The sequence below is a fragment of the Cyprinus carpio genome, chromosome A23 (assembly GCF_018340385.1).
Source record: "Cyprinus carpio isolate SPL01 chromosome A23, ASM1834038v1, whole genome shotgun sequence".
Classification (NCBI taxonomy): domain Eukaryota; kingdom Metazoa; phylum Chordata; class Actinopteri; order Cypriniformes; family Cyprinidae; genus Cyprinus; species Cyprinus carpio.
Genome location: NC_056594.1, coordinates 11,698,131 through 11,722,273, shown reverse-complemented (window position 1 = coordinate 11,722,273; position 24,143 = coordinate 11,698,131). Strand labels below are relative to the sequence as shown.

General features: G+C 38.3%; 1 protein-coding gene across 2 annotated transcripts in view; it reads right to left on the bottom strand.

The window, feature by feature from the left end:
* The window catches only part of LOC109055122 (sterile alpha motif domain-containing protein 11-like), a 58,061-nt gene that overhangs the window by 31,231 nt on the left and 2,687 nt on the right, over positions 1–24,143 (bottom strand). For both annotated transcript variants that reach the window (XM_042713159.1, XM_042713158.1), the window contains exons 3-4: positions 11,626–11,798; positions 275–384 (exon numbers count right to left, since the gene is read on the bottom strand). In XM_042713159.1, the coding sequence (XP_042569093.1) occupies positions 275–384; positions 11,626–11,798 (283 nt within the window). The remainder of the gene's footprint in view (positions 1–274; positions 385–11,625; positions 11,799–24,143) is intronic.

Here is a 24,143-nt window from a genome sequence, read left to right as displayed (position 1 = left end):
GAGAAAGCCACAGAAGCAATTATAACAATAGTTCAAGACTTTAGGTCAGACTCTGCACATTTCACAGATTTGACAAGCGTGTATCATAATCATAAAAGCATTCTTGGCTACTTTCACCCAGACCACTTCCTATGCATGTCCATGTGTTTTCTTTTGCTCTATAAGTATGTTTTCACCTCATATCCATAAACACATGGATAATAACATTGCAGAACATTCATCTACGATTATGTGTGAATGTGTCTCAGGTGTGCTGTCTCTAGGTGTGTCCTACCTGAGTGTGCGGAGGCGCGGCTGAGGTCAGAGCAGGGCTGGCCCTCGGGCATGCCGTGCTGTCGGGTGTGGTGCAGATTGGAGATGATCGTTGAGAGGTCACTGTCACGACTGAAAAAGGAAAGCAAAGAAAGGGAAAGGAAGAGAGTGAGAGATATAGCAAGAAGAAGTGAGAGAAAGAGAAAGAGGGAGGGTAAGTATCTCTAGGGATTCCTAATCACAGATTCATTATACAAAGAATCACACTCGCAAACACTCACACCTAAAAAAATCGACAAAAAAGGTCAAATAAAAACTACCAATTCTGTCCAATTAAACTGAAATGATCAAACTTACCAGTTATACATAAGGAGAATGATGCATAAACTACACAAAAAGTAAACCCAACGTAATTCCACCAAAAACAACCTCAACTGAATCAAACACGGCCGACCTGCTGCACTCCAGTTTGGTCCCTTGAAGCTGAAACGCTCTCTGCCTTTGGTTCTTTTGCTTCGCTTCTGCATTCATTGTCTTTTGGATCTGAAGCGTATAATGAGCGCTGACAGATTCCTGCGTCAAGCAATTTTGAGTTTCATCCAGTCTCATCTTCAACCTTAAGATGTTCTAATCAACACATTCAACTCATAAGCAGTTTATGAGCTTAAAACCAGGTGATTATGGTTTTTATGATCGCTATGCTGAAATCGTTCGGGACTCTGGAGATGCATGAGGCGTGCGGGGGGTAAGTGTAATCTCTAGAGATCTGCCATTTCATAAAGGAACCCGATAAGTGATGAATAAAAGCGGCTGGTTTACCACATGAGCGTGTGATTTTGTGATTTAGAAATTAGAATGGATAATAAAATTTGTATGCAATTCCGGTGATATTTAAGGAAGTATTTATGTTCTGGTGTCAAAAAAGAATTATATGCACGCAGAGAACCAATCATGTCAGCTGTTTTGGACAGGTGAAGAAACCAATGAATCTTTGGTTTGAAAAACCCCAAGGCCCTATTAATATCTACTTTCAACTTTTTAAAAATCTAAGTTTCAACTTGATAAAAGGTTTCAAACTTTATCTATGAAAAAATTACATAATTTGATTCAACGACCCCAAGTATCCACACTGTATAAGGTCACATATGACATTTGTCCATTTGGAATGATTTTATTGTATTGTATATTGTAAGTTTTCGCCAGAGCAAAACTGATCCCACAAAGAATCAATGATATTATCTTACTAATATTGAGGTTAAATAAATATATATAAAATTTCATAACATTTTATTAGCTTTTATAATTATGTTTACACATGAATTATATTCACTCTTTAAATCATTTTATATTTTTAATATTGTAATACCCTTTTTTAACAATGTTTACACATGAATCATATACACATGAAGAAAGAGGGTTAAAGCTCTTAGCAGACTGATAAACTGATCCCAGCCCAGGACCGGAATCCATGCCGCACACTTGTCTTCTCCTCCCGGGTCGTCTCTTCAAGGCCAAATGAAGGGTTTACAGATTAGAACTGGACAAGGCCGTTCCCTCAACCGCCGTTCCTCCCTCCTTCCCCCTCTCATCCTTCATTAACCCATGTAAGTCCTGCTTGGGCCATGTTGTCTCTATAGAGACTGATAGAAGAAGTGTGTCATGGAAGTATTTTAATGCAATCTGATTACAGCTCTGATCGCATTATAATGCATAATGATTTCAAATTCCCGATTAGCATTTAGCAAATATCAGATGCATATCTCTCAGAGCCTGGCGGTCTTTGGGGCGCACTAATGTCGAGAGAGTTCTGAGGGACATTTTTATGGGCTGTCACATCCTAGTCTCGCAATCCGCTGTGTTTCTGTGGTGGGCGACAATGTCGAAATGCTAGTTTTACAGTCCGTAGATTACAGGCTGGGCTTCAGTAATGTCAGCCTGCCACGCTTTCAGTTGAGCTACAAACAACACAGCACATACAGGAATTTATCCTCCATGACCGAACTGGGTTGCAAAATCTCTTGTCATTTCGAGAATCCAGAAAGCTGACAGAAATGCCACTGACTGACAGTACAACCAGATCAAATGAACGATACTTATACATAACATATACATAACGATACTGATAATACTGTAATTGAGTTAAATGAGCACTGTTAAATGCAAATTATTAGAAGTTATGTAAAAAAGTATGTCTGTCAAATAATTATTACAAATAACTGTAAAATCATAATTTAGTAAAATATTTTAAATGTTTAATTTAAAAATACTACATTTATACATTTATATATAAATATTAAAAATACACACACACACACACACACAACACACACACACACATATATATATATATATATATATATATATATATATATAAAAGACATTTTTACTAATACAGAAAATGAATACAGAGAATGCAGTGAAAGCACAATCATTCACTACATTTACAAGAATAAAAATCTATGATCAGAAAACTCATATTTCATTTGAGGCTGGCAAACTCCCAGATAAATACAAAGATAAATGAGACTGAAATAAATCAATAAAAGAAACATTAATTCCCAGCAATGTATGCAAAGTGATTTCACAGAATATGCTACATTTATATAAGCTGCACTATACAAACAACTTAAACAGCTCAAGCTCTAGTACAAAACTATTTTTAAACAGCATTTAGAATATTATTCAGAATTTGACGTTTGTCTATTCTAATTTGGCAACAGCACTATAAAATATTAAAAAATGCATGAAACTATGCTACTCTGCACAGCGCAAAGGTCCATTTAACCTTTATCTAGGAAACAACTCTGCCGTTCTCTATAGGTCATCCAAGTTTCCCCATCCATCCCCTTAACAGGGCATCAGTCCAAACAACAGCTCCATCTTTCAGCTCCCGCTCTGGCAGGTAAGGAAGGCTATTATCCTCGGAGAGAGGCTCTGCAGTGAGCTCACTAAGCAAGGACATTGTTAGCAGGTTAATTAGCACACTTTTTCTGGGCTGTCCCGGTGAGGGCCGCTAATGAGGCCTCCCACGACTGGCGGCCAAGGTCATAATCTGCGTCAGGGTTGGAGCTAAGACCTGGCCGCCTGAGTCAGCGATCCCCACACAGGGCGGACCTGACAACTCCGCTTAGGACATGAGCTGCAGCTTATCACGCAGTGAAGACGATCAGCATAATCTCCATCTAAACTGGTCAATACCTCTTACACCTCCCCGTCAACTGCACAGACACTTTGCCCCAGATATGACCCAGTGTAAGAGGACATGAGCTGGGCATGACCAAAAAAACACACATGCAACAAACTGGGACATGATGACTCAATAGTGACTAAAAGGCTTGAAAATAACATTTAATACCAAGAATAAAATGAAAAAAAAAAAAACCTGTGAAAATTATTTTAAAGTAGGAAAAGTTATATATTTTAATAACCTATAGTATATTTTATACACACTGTCTCTTGTAACATCTTTGATTTTTTAAATGAAGGTTCTGACCTGTTTGCAGCTATCATATTAAAACTGAAGCAGAAAAAATAGTTAAGAATCTAACCAAAGAAATGTGTCAACCGAAAATATGCTATACTGTTTATACCGCAGTATGTCTGTGACACAATTTATAGTATGTTTTGACTTGACATAGCCACGCAATGTAGTTAACGGTTGCAAAGCAATGCAGTGACTTGCTGCATTAATATGGAATTTAACTAATGTGCAGTGAGCTTGGTTCTTTTAATCACATTGTATATAATAAATACTTTTATGTTATAAAGTATTTCATTCAGTAAAATGCCAAAAACAGGCATTACTATTGTACATGTTTATTTAATGTATAAAATTTTTTAACTGAATTTCTAGCAAATGTAATATTTTCAATATAAAATATAAAAATGAATATGTATTTTAATATTTTATATTTTTTTAATATACTTTAAAATATATCCCATTACCATGATATAAAATTTATTTAGGAGAGTGTATATATGAATGACGTACTTTTCTTGTGTATTGAATTTAGATTTGGGTTAGGTAGCCTTTTTTCCCCTAAATAATACCATATATGGAAGGTGCCAAAAAATGAATCAGAGGCATTCAATGCAGCTTCAGAGTCAGTGCTTTACAACGAAATGAAAATCTGTGACACTGCAACGAACAGCAAAACATATTTTCGATGCAAGAAAGATATGGGTTTTTGCATCAACTGTTGTTGCTGGTAGCAGACACATTTCCTCACCACAGCACTCACATGCAGAGCTGAAAGCACTTCCATCTTGACGTACGTCTGATACAGCAGCACTAAGCCTAGGAGTAGGGTTTGCGGTTGAATGTGGAGAAAACCAGCTGCACACCTGCACAGAGCTCTGCTTGACTCTGAACTGTGATTCAAGTGCTGCTAAAGGGATAAAGTTATGCTATAGGTAGCTATATGATGGATTTAAAGGAATAGTTTGCCAACAAAATGAAAATTATTCACTGATAATCTTCCCCTCCAGTGAGCTCTGCTCAAGAACCGCCACAACTGAATCACTGATTCAATGAGCTGAACTCAAGTCAACTCAACTCAAACAGGATAAGTGAATGAATCGTTCAAAAGGAATTTGTGAACCGAACTCATTAATCGAACAGATGCAACTCCAAAAAATTATTTGTTCACTAATCGGGTATACAAACAGATGTTATTCAGTAGCAAGTTATACTGACTATTTATTTTTATGATCAATTTATCAACATTTTTAAGCTTGAGAACTCTAGTCCCCATTCATTCTAACTGCAGCTTAAAAGTTTCTGCAAAATTCAAATATGACTGATTGAAAAGCATTCGCTAAATGGCAGGTATTTATGAACTGACTTGACTTTAAGGCACTCGGAAGGCTATTGGACAAGCGTGGTGTTCCTCATGTCAGTGGGAGTGTCGGGGAGGGAAATAGTGCCAGCGCAAGTGCCCCTGCAGTGACACGGGAGACGAGAGCTGGCGCCAGATATAGAGGTCACACAGAGAGCTGGCAGACTGGGCATCCTGACGCCAGGGCTTACACCATTACTGAACACAGCACTGATAGTCTCACGCTGACACACACACACAAAGTGGTGCCAAGCTGAAAGTGGGAAGGCATGTGGAGAGGATGCCTCCCTTTTACAGAAAGTGACAGACGTTTTGCACTATGAACTTGCACTGTAAAAAAAAAAAAAAGGCCAAACATGGTACAAGAGAATTTTACCATTACTTTTACTAAACAATTATTCTGAACACAGATCTCATTTCCACTTACATACTGTCCAGTAAAACCAGTAAAAAATGCAACGCTAGAGCAGCAAAATCAAAACTTTGAGGGGGGAAAAAATCAATATTTCTCTGTTTTTTTTTTTTCTTTTTTCTATGTTGTTATTCTGCTCACATTCAGACTGAGCAGCCAGGCCTCAGCTAGCAAGGAGAGCAATAAATAAATATCGAAATAGATACATAAATAAATGAGAGTGCAGTGCGTTCTCCTGAGCTTTCCTGTTGTTCCTGCCTTATAAAAGCTGATGGGAGGTCGATAAGCATGCGGGAACCCAGAAAAGTAGAAGTGAAACAAAATATTATTTCGCCACATTGAACGTTGCGGTGTTGGATAATTAGAAAAAGCGAACAGCGGAAAAAGCCTGAGAGCTGTGTGATGTGGTGCAACGTCTCTTTAAAGACAGCTGCCCTCTGTAGATGTGACATTAATGACACTGATTAACTCATGTTGTTGAAGCAAAACCAATCAAAGGAGATTCTATCAGGAAAACAACACCTGATTAAAACATCTTCACTGATATAACTTTTTACGTTACTTTACAGGCAAGGGAAGCGCAGGGAGATGTGTGTTCAATGCGATACGTCTCATGGAGATGTGTGTTCAATGCGATACGTTTACTTATAGCAAATGCTTATACAAATAGCGCAGTTAGATGTCCCATCCAATGACTTCAATGCGATACAAAATGGGAAAGTACAAAGTTTCTGAGGGAAAATGTCGCACAAATGATTCTATAGATGAGTTAAATAAAACGCTTATACGCATTTAGTTATGATAACTGCAGTTTTCCTATTGTCCACTTTTCAAAAACAGGGCTTTAAACGATACTAGTTTTCCTGTAAACAGTAAACTCTAGAAAGGTAAGCCTACAGCCATTCCTTGTGAAGAGCCCTGGACATTCTAAAAGTTCCAGAACTGGAACCCAACCACTAATTATTAGGTTCTTTCCAGGAATCCTACAGCATCACGTGCCCTTCCCAGCAGTGTCGTGCAACGCTCCAGAACTGCACAGGGAAATGCTTTAACAAAACAAAAATGAATGAATGGCGCACATGGTCACGTCATATGAAGTAAACTTCTGAGTACACATCATTTCCTCCGGCAGACCACACAGATGACTGAATATGGACGATTCTATTAAACCCGTGTGACCATACCAAAACCAGCCGAACAGTGAAGGCATCCTTAACCTAGACCATTTCATGCAAGCGGCTGTTCATCATTTCCCGAATGTCTTTGCAAGTGCAAAAAAACCTTTGAATGAAAATGATTCACAACCAGGCTACTAGACATTCCCATAAATGTATAACATATGGCTCTATTATTTATCTGTTGTTTATCAGAGTAAAATTTCCAAAAATACCCAGTGTTGAGGTACTCAACAATATTGCTCTAATTAACGTTTAACCATCAGATGAAAATGCCCTTGACTGTACATACCAGCATTTTAAGTGTCTGGCCAGTTACAGTGAGCTAAAGACGCTGGTTTGGATTTGCTTCGGTCCTGAGGTTTGGACCAGCTGATTTCCACTTCTGGATAACCGAGAGCTTACATTCAGGTCCAGACAGCCACCAGGGAAAAGGACGGCACGCCTTGCTGGACAAACGCTTCTAATGCTAAACACAGACAGGTCAGGCCCTTCTCTGAAGAGGCCGCAGAAACCCGGGGGAAGACAGACAGTATTTCTATCCAGACAGGTGCAACAGTTGTCTGATTTAGTTCCTTTCCCAGTCCCTCGTGCTCAAGGGGAGGGTCCACCATTCTGGAATCAACCTGCCTCCTCCTCCCCTACTTCTCTAATCCACTTATGTTTCTGCAGTTTTTTTCCATCGGTTGTAAATAAGAAAACATAACAACAATCGTGAGAGTATCCTAAGTAAATCAACAATTAAATGGCAGGTAGTTTTAGACGAAATTGGCTTTATCGTTACATTTGCAATAACATAATAGATAATATGGGATAGGCAATCTTTTTTGGAGGCTTTTCTTAGCAGGTTGTCCTCTGGGTAAGTATACTATCTTATATAATCCATAATGGTTACTCAGTAATGACCTAGACAAGCAGTCAGCACTTCTCAAAGCCCTGGTGTTGACACACCTGACTGCGCACAGGTAGGCTTCAGGAAATGACTGGCATGACCTTGAAGACTAATACTATGACAAACATCTGATACTTGCAAATTTTATAGCTAAAGCAGAACGCGAAAGTGAACGTTTTTCAGATAGGAGGCCAGTTGACGCATGCCGTTGTCTTTATCAGCCCATTTTACTTCCATTTCAAAGATTATAAAACCAAACTTGTTATTCTATTATTCAGTATGGTATTTAGACTCATTCTAGTGCATCATGACCTGAAGACCCTCAACCTCCACATGTGAAATCACTAAGATAAAACGAATATAAAAGACCAAGCCAAGCACTACGCTTCAGCCTAAGCACAGCTTGTTTTCTAAAAAAGAAAGGTCTGTATGCCTGCAGGATACAGTAGGATTGAGGATTAATCACATATAAACCTGCTGACCATTAACATTAATCTGGTTAAAAGATATAGGGAGTCTTCTTTAAGGTGTCAAAGTGTACCAGCTTTTCTCACGGCAGTGGCTGGAAATCCCCTGAAAACGAAACGCGCACTATTGCCCAGACATATATTCATCAGGCCGCATCTAAAACTGCACTTATTTTGTTTTTTTATATTTTTGGGCATGATGTTAAAGTACATTGGGGTAAAAAATCTGAGATTCAATAAAAAATCTGAAAATCTGGAAATAAACAAAAAATTTTAGGATTAAAAAAACTGTAAAACAAAAGAAACCTCATAACAAAAAATTAATAATTCAGATATCAGATTCTTCCCTATTTAAGTAAATATGTGAAACTGAACTTCTTTGTACAAGTAGTCAGATATTCCTACTTCCATTAAATGCACAAGAAGCTCTTTTGATCATCTCAAATATGCTGGACAACATGATCGTCAGGTTTTACACAAACATCGATCATGCAGCTCATTAAAACAAAAGAAAAAAACAAGTACTGAGATATTCGGAAGTTCATTTAAATGCAACTTTAATGTTTAGCTGATAATATAATTTGCATTAAATTAGAAAAACGTTAAACAGAAGCGGTCTCATGCTTTTGGAACCCCACTGTATATAGTACATATTAGCAGATACATTTGGACTGAAAAAATGCTATGCACACTCTACCACAACACTAATATAAACTGCAATGATGAGGCGTAAATACGAGCAAACGCAAAAAAGAATTCCCCATACTTCACCATCCATTGACTAAATCCAATTTGTTAAGACCCCTCCACAACTCACTTACCCAGTCCAGCTCAATGGAAATTGAATTTCATAGATTGAACATCCCATTATCTCTTTCGGTCAGATCCTCATCTGAGTAAAGTATGGGTGAGGTGAGCGGCCCCGGAACAGAGTAGAGACGCGGCTCCTCACAGTCCGCCGCCTTTAACAGGGTAAAAGCCCTAGATATTAGTCATAAGTGTTCTTTAAATTCATTAGCATCTTCACGCGTGGGCGTCTGAAGTGTTGGGGGGAGATCACTGTAATAAGTTTAGCTTGCGGGTTCTGGTTCCTGTGCCGTCCTTGGTGTCACAGGGTAAGTGGCTGCCAGTGGCTCGGGGGTTGAGTGAAGGAAGTGACCAAGAAAGTATTGCAGATGAGGGCTTAGGTTTGTACCTGGGCATTCAGGACTGATCCGCTCCAAGGTAAGAACTTGGAGCCCTTCTTTATTCGACAACATAATCATATTCAAGTTGTACTTGTGAACACATTTGGTGTTTTCAGTGCACAGCACAGCAAAAGCACTATCACATTACTCAGTTTTGGCCAGTGATGTTTTTTATGAGTATGACAGCTAGCTAGCACCCTGTGTTAGATTGTAAGGCTCAAAAAAATGGACTGATCCAGCTATGACCTGCCTATGCTGGATGAGGGCATGACCTCGTGTACGTATAGGCTGCCGTGAGAATGATATCCCAACAGTGCTGTGTAATGACCCAAATTTACCGCTTAACACCAGTGGGCATAAACCCAAGCCTCTTATACTCAAATGACTCAACCATTGGAATTCATTTGCCATTTACTGCAGAGAAAAAAGTCTATAACTGCACAGCTACAGCTATTATGGCACATCTTCACGGGAAAAGGGATGTGTAAACAGAAAGGCAACTAAATAAGTCAAATTATCACTAGACGCATTGGCGGTCGCTCTAAAAAAGCCTGACAGGAGCTAGGGCTAACCGAGACATTTTTAGCAAGAGCTGAATGGCTAATGAGAAAAGAGAATATTGTCTTCTCATACTCTTCTCATTAGAAGCACTGAAGCTTCCTGGAGATTCAACTATCCACAGCAGCGCATGCAGACACCGCCAACACAAACTCTCACTGCAAACACCACCGAAACTACTGCTGACACTTCATTTTAAAAAACTTGAGTAAAAAATCACCTAAAGACTCTCGGAAGACAGAAAGGTTGCGGTCTCAAAGCAACAGCAAGCTTTAAAAGGCATGCTCTAGTGATTAAAGAATATTTAATAATAGATCAGAACCTCAAGGCCAGGCTTTTCAACAAGTTCTTTAGTAGAAGCGGAGATGGTCTGACAAAAATGTGGTTCCCCAGACTCACCTGCCAGGACTGACATCTGCTGGCTAGTTATCACCTGTGATGCATTTAGGCAGAGCGAAAACACTGGCGGAAAAACCGTTCGCTTCAGCCACTGTTCTTAGCTCACTGCTGCACCGACCGCAGGCTCATAAGCTTCTTCAGGCTTGTGTGCCCGAGAGGAGGGAGGCCAAACACAGCTCATGAAGATTTAATGAACACTGAATTCCTTAATTTCCCTCGCACTGATTGGAGATGGAGATGTGGAACTTGTAGCACATCATTGGATGGGTTTTATTTTTTGTGGATAGCAAATATTAAGACTGTTCCAGATAACTTGATTATGCTGTCTCATTTAGGTCAAATTCTAAGGCTGCACTGAATATATACTCCACAGAGATCACAATCCCAGAATGCATTTATTTGGCTTTATTCAAAAATACTAAAAAGTATCAACAAAAATGCTTAGTGTAATTAAAAGGTGATAACCAATATTTGTGTTTAGAGTAAGTTGAGTAATTGCCTAAGTAGTTCACTAGGTTTTAAAAGATTTCTTCCATGCTTTTTTTTTTTTTTAAATGCATGCCACTTATGAATATTAAAATAAACTTAAATGGCCATTTAAAGCACTAACAAAAAAAGTACTTTGATATACCATGGTACTCTACAATTTTTATATGGTACTTTCAGGTACTGAAATGGTCCCACCATAATGCAGCCATAGATTGGCTTTAAATGTTTTTATCATTCACCAGCTGGAAAAAATGATTCTGAATGCTATTGGTTCTCTGTGTATCATTATAGCTGTAGAGTGGACTTCCCTATTCTTGTAGAATTAAAACGATTATTAAAACTTCGTAGTTATCATCCTTGATGTGAACGGCCCTTTAGCCTACGGTGACCAAGTACTCTCTTGCTTTCCACAGTCTTTAATAAGAGCTACAACCAAAATAGAATTGTGCATGCGGTTAAGGCACATGCTGAAATATTAAAGGTGTTCATTTAACTTCAACACAAAGGAAATGAATCAGGTGGCCACTCAAACCGTTCTGAAATCTACGGCATAAAGAAAGTTGCCATGACTGCAAATACATCATCGACTTTATCACTTTTTGGTTCATAAGAAGGCCTCGTGTTTATTTCTGTGTGTGTATCCTGTGGGCTCACAAGCATGGGTATTTTGTTGGCACATCCTGTGTGTGTCTGTAGCATCTGCCAGAAAAGTAAATGAGTGTATTTGTGTGTGTTAGAGGGTACGTGTGTGTCAAAATAAGGGGCTATAAGGGTAAAGACCTAAGGGGTGTTTAAAACTCTTTGGTGCTATACTGATGTTTGATATGGCTAGCCCCTTTCCGGCAGATTATGGTTGATGTATCAATCCTTGGCACTGGGATTGGCACTCAACTTTTTGCTCACCCACACACTCACACATATATACACACACACACACACACACAACAAATTCTCACCTCTTTCTCATGATAGTGTAATGCAGCTCTTCCTGCTTGATATCTGCATGATCTCCGCTGGCCCGCTCGCTGCCCTCACTATCGTCACTGCTGAAAACGGAGGCCAGCTCCTTTTTGGGCACCCGTGTTGGCGGCAAGGGGATGGTGCGTTTCTCTGCCAGTCGCCCACGGTTCTGCAGGAGCACAGAGGGGACAGACAGACTGAGACTCTGGGAACAGCCTTCTCTGATTTTACTGGCTTGAGCTGCGGAATAGAGAAATGGCTAATGTTCCCGATCTGTCACACGCTGGTTGAGGTTTTAGTTCTCTTTAGGCTGATAAAACACATTCTGAATGGATTACAGTCATATTCATTATGTTTTTTCGCATTTGCATTCATGTAATTTGATTCATGAAAGACGAGAGTTTTCGGTACATACGCAGACTTCATAACTTACCCAAGCAGATACACTATACTCTGCAAAAGTTAATAGTCTAAAAATGTAAATAAATAAATACACCAAAAAACAAAAATACATAAATAAATAGACTTGTTTTTTAATTGTATTATTATTATATTTACATTACTACCAGTTAATCTTAAATTATAATATTCTAAATCAAGGTATGTCATCACATTTAACTAATTTCTGGGATCCATGGTTTCAAAAAGACTGAAAATCTCTGTTTTTACACTAAATTCCAGCAAACTGTCATTCTAGTTTGTCATTCTGCTGTCATATGATCGACACATATCAGCCTCATAGCTCAAATACATTTAATGTAGTTGCATTTGAATTATGAATCTCAAATGATGAATCATAGGTCACAAATCACAAGGAAGTAATGACAGAGCGAAGGAAATGCACAACACGCTCTACTCCCTAAATAACAGCAAAACTCAGTCAGAGAGAGCCATGCAGAGGGAAAGACCATTGATCCACGAGACCAGTGATGGAGGATGGATGAGTGAACGAGACGTGATAGTGATTCCTTCTCTTCCTCTTTCCCTCTATCCGCATCAGACATCTAAAGACAGCGAAGGATGAAGGGGATGAGAGGCCCTCAGGGTTTAGTGTGTGAAGCTGGGCGACCTTTAATGTGACCTGAAGGGGTCAGTGCTGATTTCTGTGCCTCTATCTCTATCCATGAGTGAACAGAGAGCAGAGAGGGAGAAAGAGAGGACTTGAAGGGAAAAAGAGAAGAAGATTAAGAAAGTGAAGAAAAAATAGGGGGGAACAAGACGAAACAGATTGCAAAAACAGTATGGAATAGAGGGGTACGCTGTGTCGCCTCAAGAAAATGTACACAATTTTGCCATGTGGCCATATATTTATTCAGCACTAGTCGTGCTGATTGTGACTGAGAGAGGCTGGAAACTTAAATAAAAGCACATTTAAAGATTACCAAAAATACATGTTTACATATGTACATGTAACCATTCATTTACATATTGTAAACATTGTAAATACAATGTAAATTTTATTTTAAATATCAGCCTAAATTAAGCACTTTTCCCGACATTTCAACTGTGTCAGTGACTCAATTAATAAAAAAAATAAAAAATAAAAAAACCTATTATGAAATACTATTATGAACATGACTACAAAATGTAAAAAATTCAACAAATATTAGTAATTAACCCTTTCCCTGTCTGGTTTATACAAATTTTGTGCATCATTAATCATGTCTTTTTTTTTTTTTTTTTGATTTACAGTCATATTGAAACCCCAATTAATTCAATATTTTTTTTGATATGACACTTCTATTACCCCTAATGTGAGCTAACTTGTGCCACTGGAACCCCAATTTTTTAGTGGTCTTATTTATATGGCTATATCTTATAGATACTTAGAAATAGACTCACTTCACAGCAGAAAATTAAAAAGCGGCACATCTTACCCCGATCTCCCCTATAGGAGTGTTCAGAGATCTACAGGAATGGATACAGCTTTGAAAAACTTCAACTGAAAAGTCTGCTGGTGTGAAGGTGTAGTGTATGTGTGTGTGTGTGTGTGCGCATGCTTGCATTTCGGTCTCTGTCAAACTTTGCCGAGCCCTGGAGCTATCCTTCCTCCACACCCAAAGCTCGCACGCGCGCATACACATATGCAGAGCATCCCACGGGAGCCAAGGCGTGAGTGGCAGGCCGGGGCAGGAGGTGGAGAGACTAGCCAAGAGGCAAACAGGTGCAGCCCCTCTGGATTATCTCAAGTGGCATACATTAAAAGGAGAAGGGAAAAAAGCCGAAAAAGATGAAAACATCCCTGAGGATGGGCAGGCTGAACATGCTTTTTCCAGAGCGACTGTCTTAGAGTGAGTGTCTGTTTTTTTAATTGTTTTTTTTTTTTTTTTTTTGCAGTGGAAGCATATTTTTGTCTATATATCTCCTATTTTAACATAGAAAATTTGTTTAGTTTAATTAAAAATTAGTTTAGCTTTAGTTCAGAGTATTTAGTTTGAGCACAGCATCACGTAACAGATTTATTTAAACGTCCAAGTTATTTAAACTGAGATTTATCTTGTATAAACTCATGTAAAATGTTATGAATACAAAACCATGAACACACAAACAAACGCTTCTTTTTTCATGAGATTATGTTTGGGTGGCAAGTGCGTTTTGGAGCTGTTAACAGCCACTGAAAGCCACGTATGAAGTGCGCTGGCACTGGTGATGCTTTATCTGATAAAGTTAGCGTTGAGAGATGGCTGTTACCCACATGGCCTCAGCGGAGACAGGCCTCCACACACACACTTCCCTGCCCCCATTCCTCCTCTCCAACCCCCACCCTTCTCAACGTCCTCCCGGAAAGCCCCCTTGCTTTATTCGGCACAACTGACGCAGAACCGGGGGCGGCTGTGCACTATTTCCGGTAACACTTCCGCACAGAGGGAGTCAGGGAGGGTGCTTCAAAACAAAAACATAAAAAACCTGGGCTTCAATTCCCGCCTACATGTACATACACACACACATTCACACACACTCTGTCACTCAGGCATGGAAAAATATTGAATATGAATTTCCTCTAAGCAGCATTTCTATGAATAAGTCCGCCCACATGTAATGTCTGCCCTTTAATGAGATGCGCTATATATACATTTGTACAAACACACACACACAAATATAAAATCACACATGTAAACTCGAAGTGAGTAATCAGCTTGGTTGGGGTTTCTGTCTTAAGTCCCATAAAACTCATGAGCTGAGACGCCTCGAACTTATAAGAGATGTTCTCACCGTCTCCTCACAGAAAAGACCTCACAAGAGGGAGCAAGAAAACAGCAGAATTACAGCACAGTAAAGCTGCCCTTAGATAAGCCATAATGAGCCAGGAGAAAACTTTGCTCAAAATTATATTGGGCTGTAACAAGCAAGTATAAAAACACTGTGACCTCTGGTTGAAGATGAAGAATATATATGTTATTGTGCAAAACATAGGGGTCAGTAAGATTTGCCAGTAAGATTTGTCAGTAAGTGACAGTTTAGATTACAAAAGATTTCTATTTTTTTTAATTTTTTTTAAATGCTGTTCTTTTGAACTTTCTTTTCAACAAGAATGTATCATGTTTTTCACAAAAATATTAAGTAGCACAACTGTTTTCAACATTGATAATAATAATAATAAATGTTAGAAATTTTGTGTTCCGCTGCATACAAAAGTTAAAGTTTGCCAAGCTCTGGCCTGCAAATTTATATGACAAGAAGATGCATGACCAAAAGAGGATCTACTGAAAATGCCACAGACGAATGAATTACTGGCTAAATTCAAGTGCTGTTGGAAACTTTAATAAATTGTATATTTACACAATTAGAATTTGATATTACTTTTTTAAATTAAAAACAGCGAAGAGCATGAAATCACATCCTATTTGTATCCAATTTCACATGCTCAAATTCTAAATGTGACCGTAATATGGTTCAAAAGCCAATTGTAAAGTTACTAAATAATGAAAATATTAAAAGACATAACTTTTCATTAAACATTATTTTCTTTTCCAACTTCATGAACACTAGAAAACACAGTCCCTTTCCAGTACACTAAGTTTAATAGTTGGTCTCTAAGATGATGAGCAGTGATATGGTGAACAGGTGTTTCAGATTACCATATCGTGCATTTTAAACTAGAACACTAGTGACTAATCAGCAGGTGGGACTGGATCTATCCGGTGTATCATCGGCCGTAGCTATAATGTGTTTCAGTCTACTGCTGAGTTCTGAAGTCATCCTCACATATTTTCTTGTTGGCTCAGACAGTAAGGATGATATGGAAAAGCCGAGAGACGTTTTCTTGGCACTGTATTTTCTGAAAGGTGCGCTGGCCTTCTGCTAAGGTACACACACACACACACACACACAAACACACACATTTGCACACAGCAGTAGCAGCTCATGACATTCCTGCAGCTGTGGTGTGCTCCCCCAGCACTGTCCCCGGGGGACGAATGCCTAATGAGTCACGCGCCTGTCTGTTCTAACCTCTGTGTGTGTGTCTGTGTATGCGCTGAGCGTGTGGAGGCGGGACACTGGGCAGACTTGGCATAAGCTGGGGGTGGGGGCATGTGGGTTGGTGTGGCAGGGTTTAATGTGCCCACTTAAATCTACTGGCACATTCGATAATTCAGAGAAAGAAATTTTATGTACTTTGTGCACACTCCTTCTTGCCACAAATTTGCCACAGAGTTCAGTTACATCCACGTGACGGGATCTAATCAACTATTTTAATGTATGCAGTTGGCAAACACTGGCAGAAAAACTTTCTTTCACTAAACCAAATTATGAAAGTTTTTAAAACTACACTGTTTTATTTTGTTGCCAGTGCTACAACATTTATGGAGTAAGTTAAACGGTAAGTAAGAGAGAGCTGAAGGGGAGTGTGCTTCCCATCCTCACCCCTAACACCCCCACCACCCCCGCCCCCCGGGCCGACAAACTCCCCCCGACCCATAGGGTGAGTGGGCTGTGTTAGCCCAGTGAAGCGTTTCCCGGCACGGGGAGGTCAGTGGCAGTCCAGCCATGCGAGCCAAGATTTCTCTGCCTACATTTGGATCCCCCCTCCCTTCAAAAAAGACAGCCACAGGAGACCTTTATGGATAGGTACTGACTCCAACTCACTCCCAAGAGTCCAAAATATAGAAGCTGAAACTGAGAACGTATGAATGGAAGCTGTATAGGACACATTTAATATAAAGTGATCCAAAGCTTACAAATAAAGCTTACATACAAATTCATAAGGGTTATTTTGTACTATATTTGCAGTAGCGTTTTGGAAAAGTAATGTACTAAGAAAAGTACATTATAAATAAAATGCATTATTATTATTATTTCATTTCTTTTACATATATTTTTTCAATTATTAAATATTTATAGACTACTGTTCAAAAGTTGGGGTAAGTTGATACGATTTGAAAGTTTTTTTGAAAAAAAGTATTTTATGCTCACAAAAGCTACATTTGTTTGATTAAAAAAATACACTAAAAACAGTAAAATTCTAAAATATTACTACAATTTAATATGACTGCTTTCTATTTTTATATATTTTAAAATAATTTATTCCTGTGATGGTAAAGCTGAAGACTGGAGTAATGTCTGCTGCTGTCACATGATCCTTCAGAAATCATTCTAATATGCTGATTTGATGCTCAAGAAACATTTCTTATTTTTTGTCAATATTGAAAACAGTTGCAAGGCTTAATATTTTTGTGGGAACTGATAAAAAAAAAATTCTCAGGATTCTTTAAAGAATAGAAAATTCAGAAGAATGATATTTATTTGAAACAGAAATGTTTTGTAACATTATAAATGTCTTATTAACTGTCTTATAAACATTATAACTGTCGGTTTTTATTTAATGCAGTGTAACAGACATAATATAATAATAACATTTTAAAAATAATATTGTTTTGTCTATGTTTTGTATCGCAGAACAAAGCCAAAGCAGGATCAACTGATAATAGTTGCTGAGCAGTGCAGAGAATGAAAGACAGTCCAGAATGCAGTAAACAGAAAAAAAAAACATGGAGTGATGCAAACAGTAAAAAAAGCCCACATGCTTGGGACAAAATATCTGCACACTTGAAATGCTGTTTAGCCAATCAGATTTTAAAGACAGTGTAAAATTACCTTTTGAGAATTAAATAAAGAGTAAACATTTATTTATATTATTTGCAATAATTAAAATAATTATATTTAATAAAACATAATTCTACAATAATTTTTTGAAAAGTTTTATATAAAGTGTAGCATGACACTGTACTTTTTTGTGTGAAACCTGAACAGTTAAGAGCTGTGGCAGCCATATGTAAAAACTGATATTTGGGAGGAGTATGTCCATACAGCCGCAGTGGCTTTGTAATGATCAGCTGTATGAGCTGACAGATAAGCCCTATACCTTTCCCACCAACACCCACACAGACACGCCCAGTACACACACACACACACACACACACAGTCTTCCCCCACCTGCCTGTAAGCCTTTCCTGCACTGACTCCTCTGACAACATTTCAACAAAAACGGCTAATAAAATCAACAGAAAAAGCCTGTTGTGAGTTTGGTGCGGTTTTCTAGTGGGCTCTAATTTGCTTTAATTCATGAATGCAACACACTGCAGAGACTGCCTGGCTGCTTGCTGCTGTCCTGAGGAGGGATCCTGCCGTTGCCATAGCAGCATAGCCTCGGCTCCATGTGAGGGATACAAACACTCTGCTACACAAACCCTGGTACGGCACACAGACACACACACATCGAGTCTAACCCCCCACAGCGAGGGAGCTGTTATGAGACTGTGTGGCGTCAGCCCGTACCCAGCCCTCCAGCAAGACTCTGTCAAATGAGCGTTGGTCTACGCTAACAAACCTCACCTAATACCACACACTCCACAGCAAAAACATCACTGTCTAATTACGCTGCCGTTAATGCAGCTCTAGCAAATTTGAATCGCACAGTCGACACCTCAATTACTGGCGTAAACAAACCCCTTTTTTATCACGTCATCCCACAGAACAGTGCAAGATCTGAAATAAAATAATGATAACTCATTAAAGGGAAAATTCACCTAAAATGGCATTCTGTCTTTATCTACTCACTCTAATGTCATTCCAAACCGGTATGACTTCAGTTCTTCTGTGGAAGACAACAGAAGATATTCTGAGAAATGTCATAGTGTTTTTTTTACCATACAGTGTATTGCATGTGTTTGAGATCAACATTCTTCAAAAAATCTTCTTTTGTGGTTCACAGAAGAAAGTCAGTCATACTGGTTTGGAGGGTGAGTAAATGATGACAGAATTTACATTTTTGAGTAAACTTTCCTTTTAAAGTCAGCATAAAATGAAAATTCACTTTTGTATATTATACATCTTATTTTTACCATCTTATCCAAGCATGCTTTTCATTTATATATATATATATATTTTTTTTTTTGGACTTTGTCAAAATGTCATAATTGATCTTCCAATGAAACAGTGGACTTCTCTCCATTGACATATGCAGGACTTCTCCAATCATTTGGCCTGCTTAAACCCTGCCCCTTTCTTACAATCGATTGCAAAGGCACATTCATTTTTTAGGGCAATGGCCACATTTTAAAATCCAATCTACAACTAATGAATAAACTGATAATCCGTTACACTTCGATGCATGTCACAATACGGAAGAAAAGATCTGTTACTATTTGCACTTTATTACGACTTTAAGCCCTTCTTTCCGTACCACACTCCAAAAATGTCTGTACACAAGCTTTGCAGAAAGGAAGGTTATCCGTGAATAACAACTTAAATTTCAGTAATCTATAGAAACACGTTTCCCTCAATTATTTTTCTATTTATTTTTTTATTTGGTCACTATGGTCTATTATTGCATTAAAAGAGCTGCAAGATCATGCATGTCTTTGCATTCCACAGGAAAAATAACAGCATGCATGTTTGGAACAACATGAGGGTGAGTTAATAATGACAGAATTTTCATTTTTGGGAAAACTATTCCATCCACGTCCAGTTTCTTCTTGCCTCAGAAGGCTGTACCAGCCGTGCAATGAATACATCAACAACTGCTGAGATTGTTCTCTTTGAAGGACCAACTCTAAAATGTTTAGACTGCGACATCACCATCTTCCGTGTTTTTTAACCAGCCTTGTTCCCAACCCCCCAGTGACAACTTTTTCTTGACCCGGGACGCAGCGGGGGGAAGCCCAGATATTTACGAGACAGCGCAGAGTGTAATTTCCTGCCAGCCTCCACTAGTTCCGCTGAAAAAACAAGGAAAAGGAAGCACATTTCTCCTGGGAGACAACAGCCAGGCCGACTGAATGACTCTGACTGTTAAAGTAACAACAACACAGAATCATTCATCTGTCCACACAGAAACAAGCAAACAATGGTGCTATGTCATCAAGCATGCTTCATTAGGATAAATCTACATATAATATATTAGCAGGAAGACCACAACAGCTCAAAGGTCCACAGTCACATATCACACCTAAGCTAGGTGTTATGATGAACTCGTAACCTTGAAAAAAAAACTTTTCACCATAGTGCAGGTTTGCCTCGGATATAGTTGCTGAGGGTAAAAAAAACCTGTTAAAACTGCAGGTACTGAGTAATTAGTGTAACAAATGGCACTGAGCTGTTAAGAATGACTCTAGAATGGATGTTAATTCATAAAAGCTACACTCAAACAGAAGGAGTACATTTGCACTAAAGAAATTATATAGTTCATTTACTGAAGTCACTGATAAACACATTCTGTAACTAAATGGACTCCCCATTTTCAGGACTCACAACCGAACTGAGAGTGAGTTTGGATGATGTGCAACAGCAGACATGTTATCACATTACTGATGTGAGGCATACACTTCACAAGACTTTTGTGTCAACTGAAAGCCACCATGTTACAATATGCAGTTGTCAATTTCAAATGCTAAAGAATTAGCAGTAAGTATATGATCTATTGTTCACACTCTTCCTGTAACTCCTCCTGCAAACTTAGATATTCTTCATCATCAGTAACATAAGGACATCAGTAACAAGATATAAGATCCAGGTCAACCATTTAAGAGCACTTCTTTAGAAGTATTCAAACTGCAGTTAGAAAGCATGAACAAGTTCTTGACAAACTTTGTGTACAATGAAAGAGAAAGTGTGTGTAGATTAAAAATCCTTACAGTGAAAGTAATACAGAGGTGTTAATTATATTCTCAACATTTAATATTTCTTTCACACAGAAGCATTAACGTGTGAAGATTTATATAGTGTGAAAGTGAGTGTTTTTAAAGGGGTCATATGATGCGATGTTAATTTTTGCTTTCTCTTTGGAGTGTTACAATCTCTTGGTGCATAAAGATGATCTGTAAAGTTGCAAAGACTAAAGTCTCAAATCCAAAGAGATATTCTTTATAAAAGTTAAGAGTCAACCATGCCCTCCTAAAACGGCTCATTCTAACAACGCCCCCATGTCTACGTCACGATGTTGGAAGATTTGCATAACGCCGCCCAAATGTTCACGCAAAGAAAGAAGATGTAACTTTTATTCTCGCTGTTGCCATCACTACCATGTTGTGGAGACTCTATGTGTTTCTTTGTGAAAGCAAAACTACTTTGTTTGGCTTTCCAAAAGAGGACACCACTAGAAATCAGTGGTTAAGTTGTATTTACAACACTGTTGCAGAGCAGTTTAATCCAAATATTCAGATGTGTGCAGCGCATTTTAAATATAATTTAAAAATCAGTCTGGCACATAAGACTCACAGTCTGTAAGTACGTTTTCATATTTAAAGGATTTGCCACTGATGATTCAAACACAAGTTTTGAGCAGTGTAGAGTAGCACTTGTTGTTTGTCGTTTCTCCGATCACAAATGCAGACATGGTTTTATGTTTACCCAGCGCGATACACAACACGTAAAAAGACAGTATAAGTCATTATAATCAGTAATTATGTCCCCACTGGATGCAATAAATGCCTAGTTTGTCATGGGTTTTATTGGTTTTGTCATTGGTTTCTGGCATTATCATGCCAGGAGACGGCAAGTCACGGCATCACAGCTTACACTTCGCTTTTCAGAACAATGAGCTTTGTTAAAATCGGTGCGTTTCAGAAAGGTGGGGCATAGAGGAGCAACAATATTGTACATTATGTGGAAAATAATGTGTTTTTTAACCTTAAACCACATAAGCACAATGCATTACACCAAATACACAAAAAAAAATTCTTTTTAGCAACGTCATATGACCCCTTTAAGAGAAAGTGTGTATATACTGTCAGTGTTTATCTGGTTGTAGAGTTACAGGAGTCATCATACCAACACATTCTACTATCCCAACTATGAGTACACCAGATGTTGTTTCTTTGAAAAGTGTAATTACTGTTGCTTTTTTAATGTTACTCTGTTTATTTGTGCAACATTGACTCCAACTAATCAAGTGTGTTGGGACATGGCTTCCTGTTTGGAAGACCAATTGCGGGCAAGTAAAGTGTTTAGGAAAGCTGTTTGCAAACAGTCGTTTTTTTCCTTAAAGGCAAAGTGTGTAATTTTTGTGCCACTAACTGCACCAAACCAGTAGCCACAAAATAAAATGTCTATGCATTCATACACGGTTACCAAGTTTTAATTATAATTACTAAAGTTCTATCATTAAATAATACTTGATTATCCAGATATCATATTATAATGCTTGACTGACTATGTTAAGAATGTACTTTCAGGTATTTAAAAAGCTGTGCCATTTTAAAAAAAACATGTACATATATAATATATATAGTATATATATATATATATATATATATATATATATTATATCAGTCTGGCGAGTAAACTGAAAAATTTACTAGCCAATGGTGATTCAATTGCCAAGGTGTCCTTAGAGGGTTGATGACACACTGCATGAAATGTAATATTTGAAAAGGCATAATAGGGGCACTTTAAGGGAGAAACCAAAAGAAGGCCAAAGACCTGAGTGGATATGAAACTGATGAACGAACTACAAATCCAGATATTACTCAAACAGAATAGAAAAGTAGGCCATTACATTTAAAGATAACCATGATATAATCACTCACATATATGGTACATCAAAAAAGGTCTAGTAAAAGTGCACATTAAAGATCAAATACAACAACCATCTCACCAAGTTGTCATATCAGAAATTCTGCAGAACGTTCAAACTTCAAGAAAACTTTACGTGTGATTTGAAATAACCAGAAGCTGGTTAAACCAATTAAAGCAAGACAATTTCAGTCAGGGTTTGATTCATCCAAACACTATCAGATGATACGGCACAACAGAACCCTTTCACTTCGGGAATGATAAGACAACAATCAGACAGAGCTAGTGACGAGCCTCCATAACTTCATCTTCAAAATCAGTCTCCATGAGGTTCTAACACCCTCAGTGAGAGGTAACATAAGGGCCCCAAACAACTAAGCCATTAAGTTTTTATCTCCTCTGGCTCTGGCTCAGGCCCTCCTCAACAGTTTACCTGCATCACTCAAACACCTCCAGCTTATCTGAAGCGCCTTCGCTTTGCATGCCGCTGCTTTAGTAATCACCGGTAGCTACGTTCAGTAGCTCAGTAAGCTTCTTACACCCTTCCCCTCCAGATTAACCGTTAGAGGCGGCAACAGACGCGCTCAGTTCAGATAAAAACACAGCACCTGCGTGGACAAATACTGCAAGCAGCCAACCACTAGCCGGCTTGCTGCACACTTACACACGCAATGCACAAAGCTGATTGTTTTAACAAAGGTGGGAGATATCACAGAGTGAGAATAAAGAGATATGAAAGTCCATACATCACCTATTAATATTACTGATTAACTTCAGTATATGATCCCTGTCAGTGACATTGCCATATCACAGAAACCAAAAAATCTGCAAAAATGCCCTCTAGAGAGATGAATCTATCAACTACTCCCAATTTCTTTCTGAACTTCAAGGACACTACACTAGTTTTGTCGTCTACATGATCGATGAAGCGTCCTGAATAAGTGAAAATAAGGAGCGTGTGGCATATTTTGCTGGAACATCTGCTACCGACAATCTGTGACCTTACATTGCAGCTCGGAGTCCAATAAACCAAAACAATCAATTCCAACCATTTCACATTTCTTTGTACTTGGTCTTTATTTACTTTCTGAGAAACAACCATGACAGCACTAACAGCAAGTCACTGTCCTTCTTAACATCTCTAATGCAATTCAGAGAAAAATGCATCAAACCGTGTAATTCATCAGCAGTGGTGTGTCATCCTCTGATTAACTTTTCTCTGAATAATGTTCTTGATGCTTTACATGCAGGACAGGTTCAACACACAAAGACAATGTACAAACTTGGTCATCCTGTAATGTTATTGAAACCTTTAAAGGGACAGTTCATCCAAAACTGACAATTTTGTTAGCATTGAGTCCTTATTGTTAGTTGTTAAGCACACTGAATTTCACTAAATGGAAAAAAGATGCAATGAAAGTGAATGGTGACTGAGTCTAATTTTGGAAGAGACAAAATGTTGAATTTTCATTTTTGTGTAAACTATCCATTTAAAGAGATA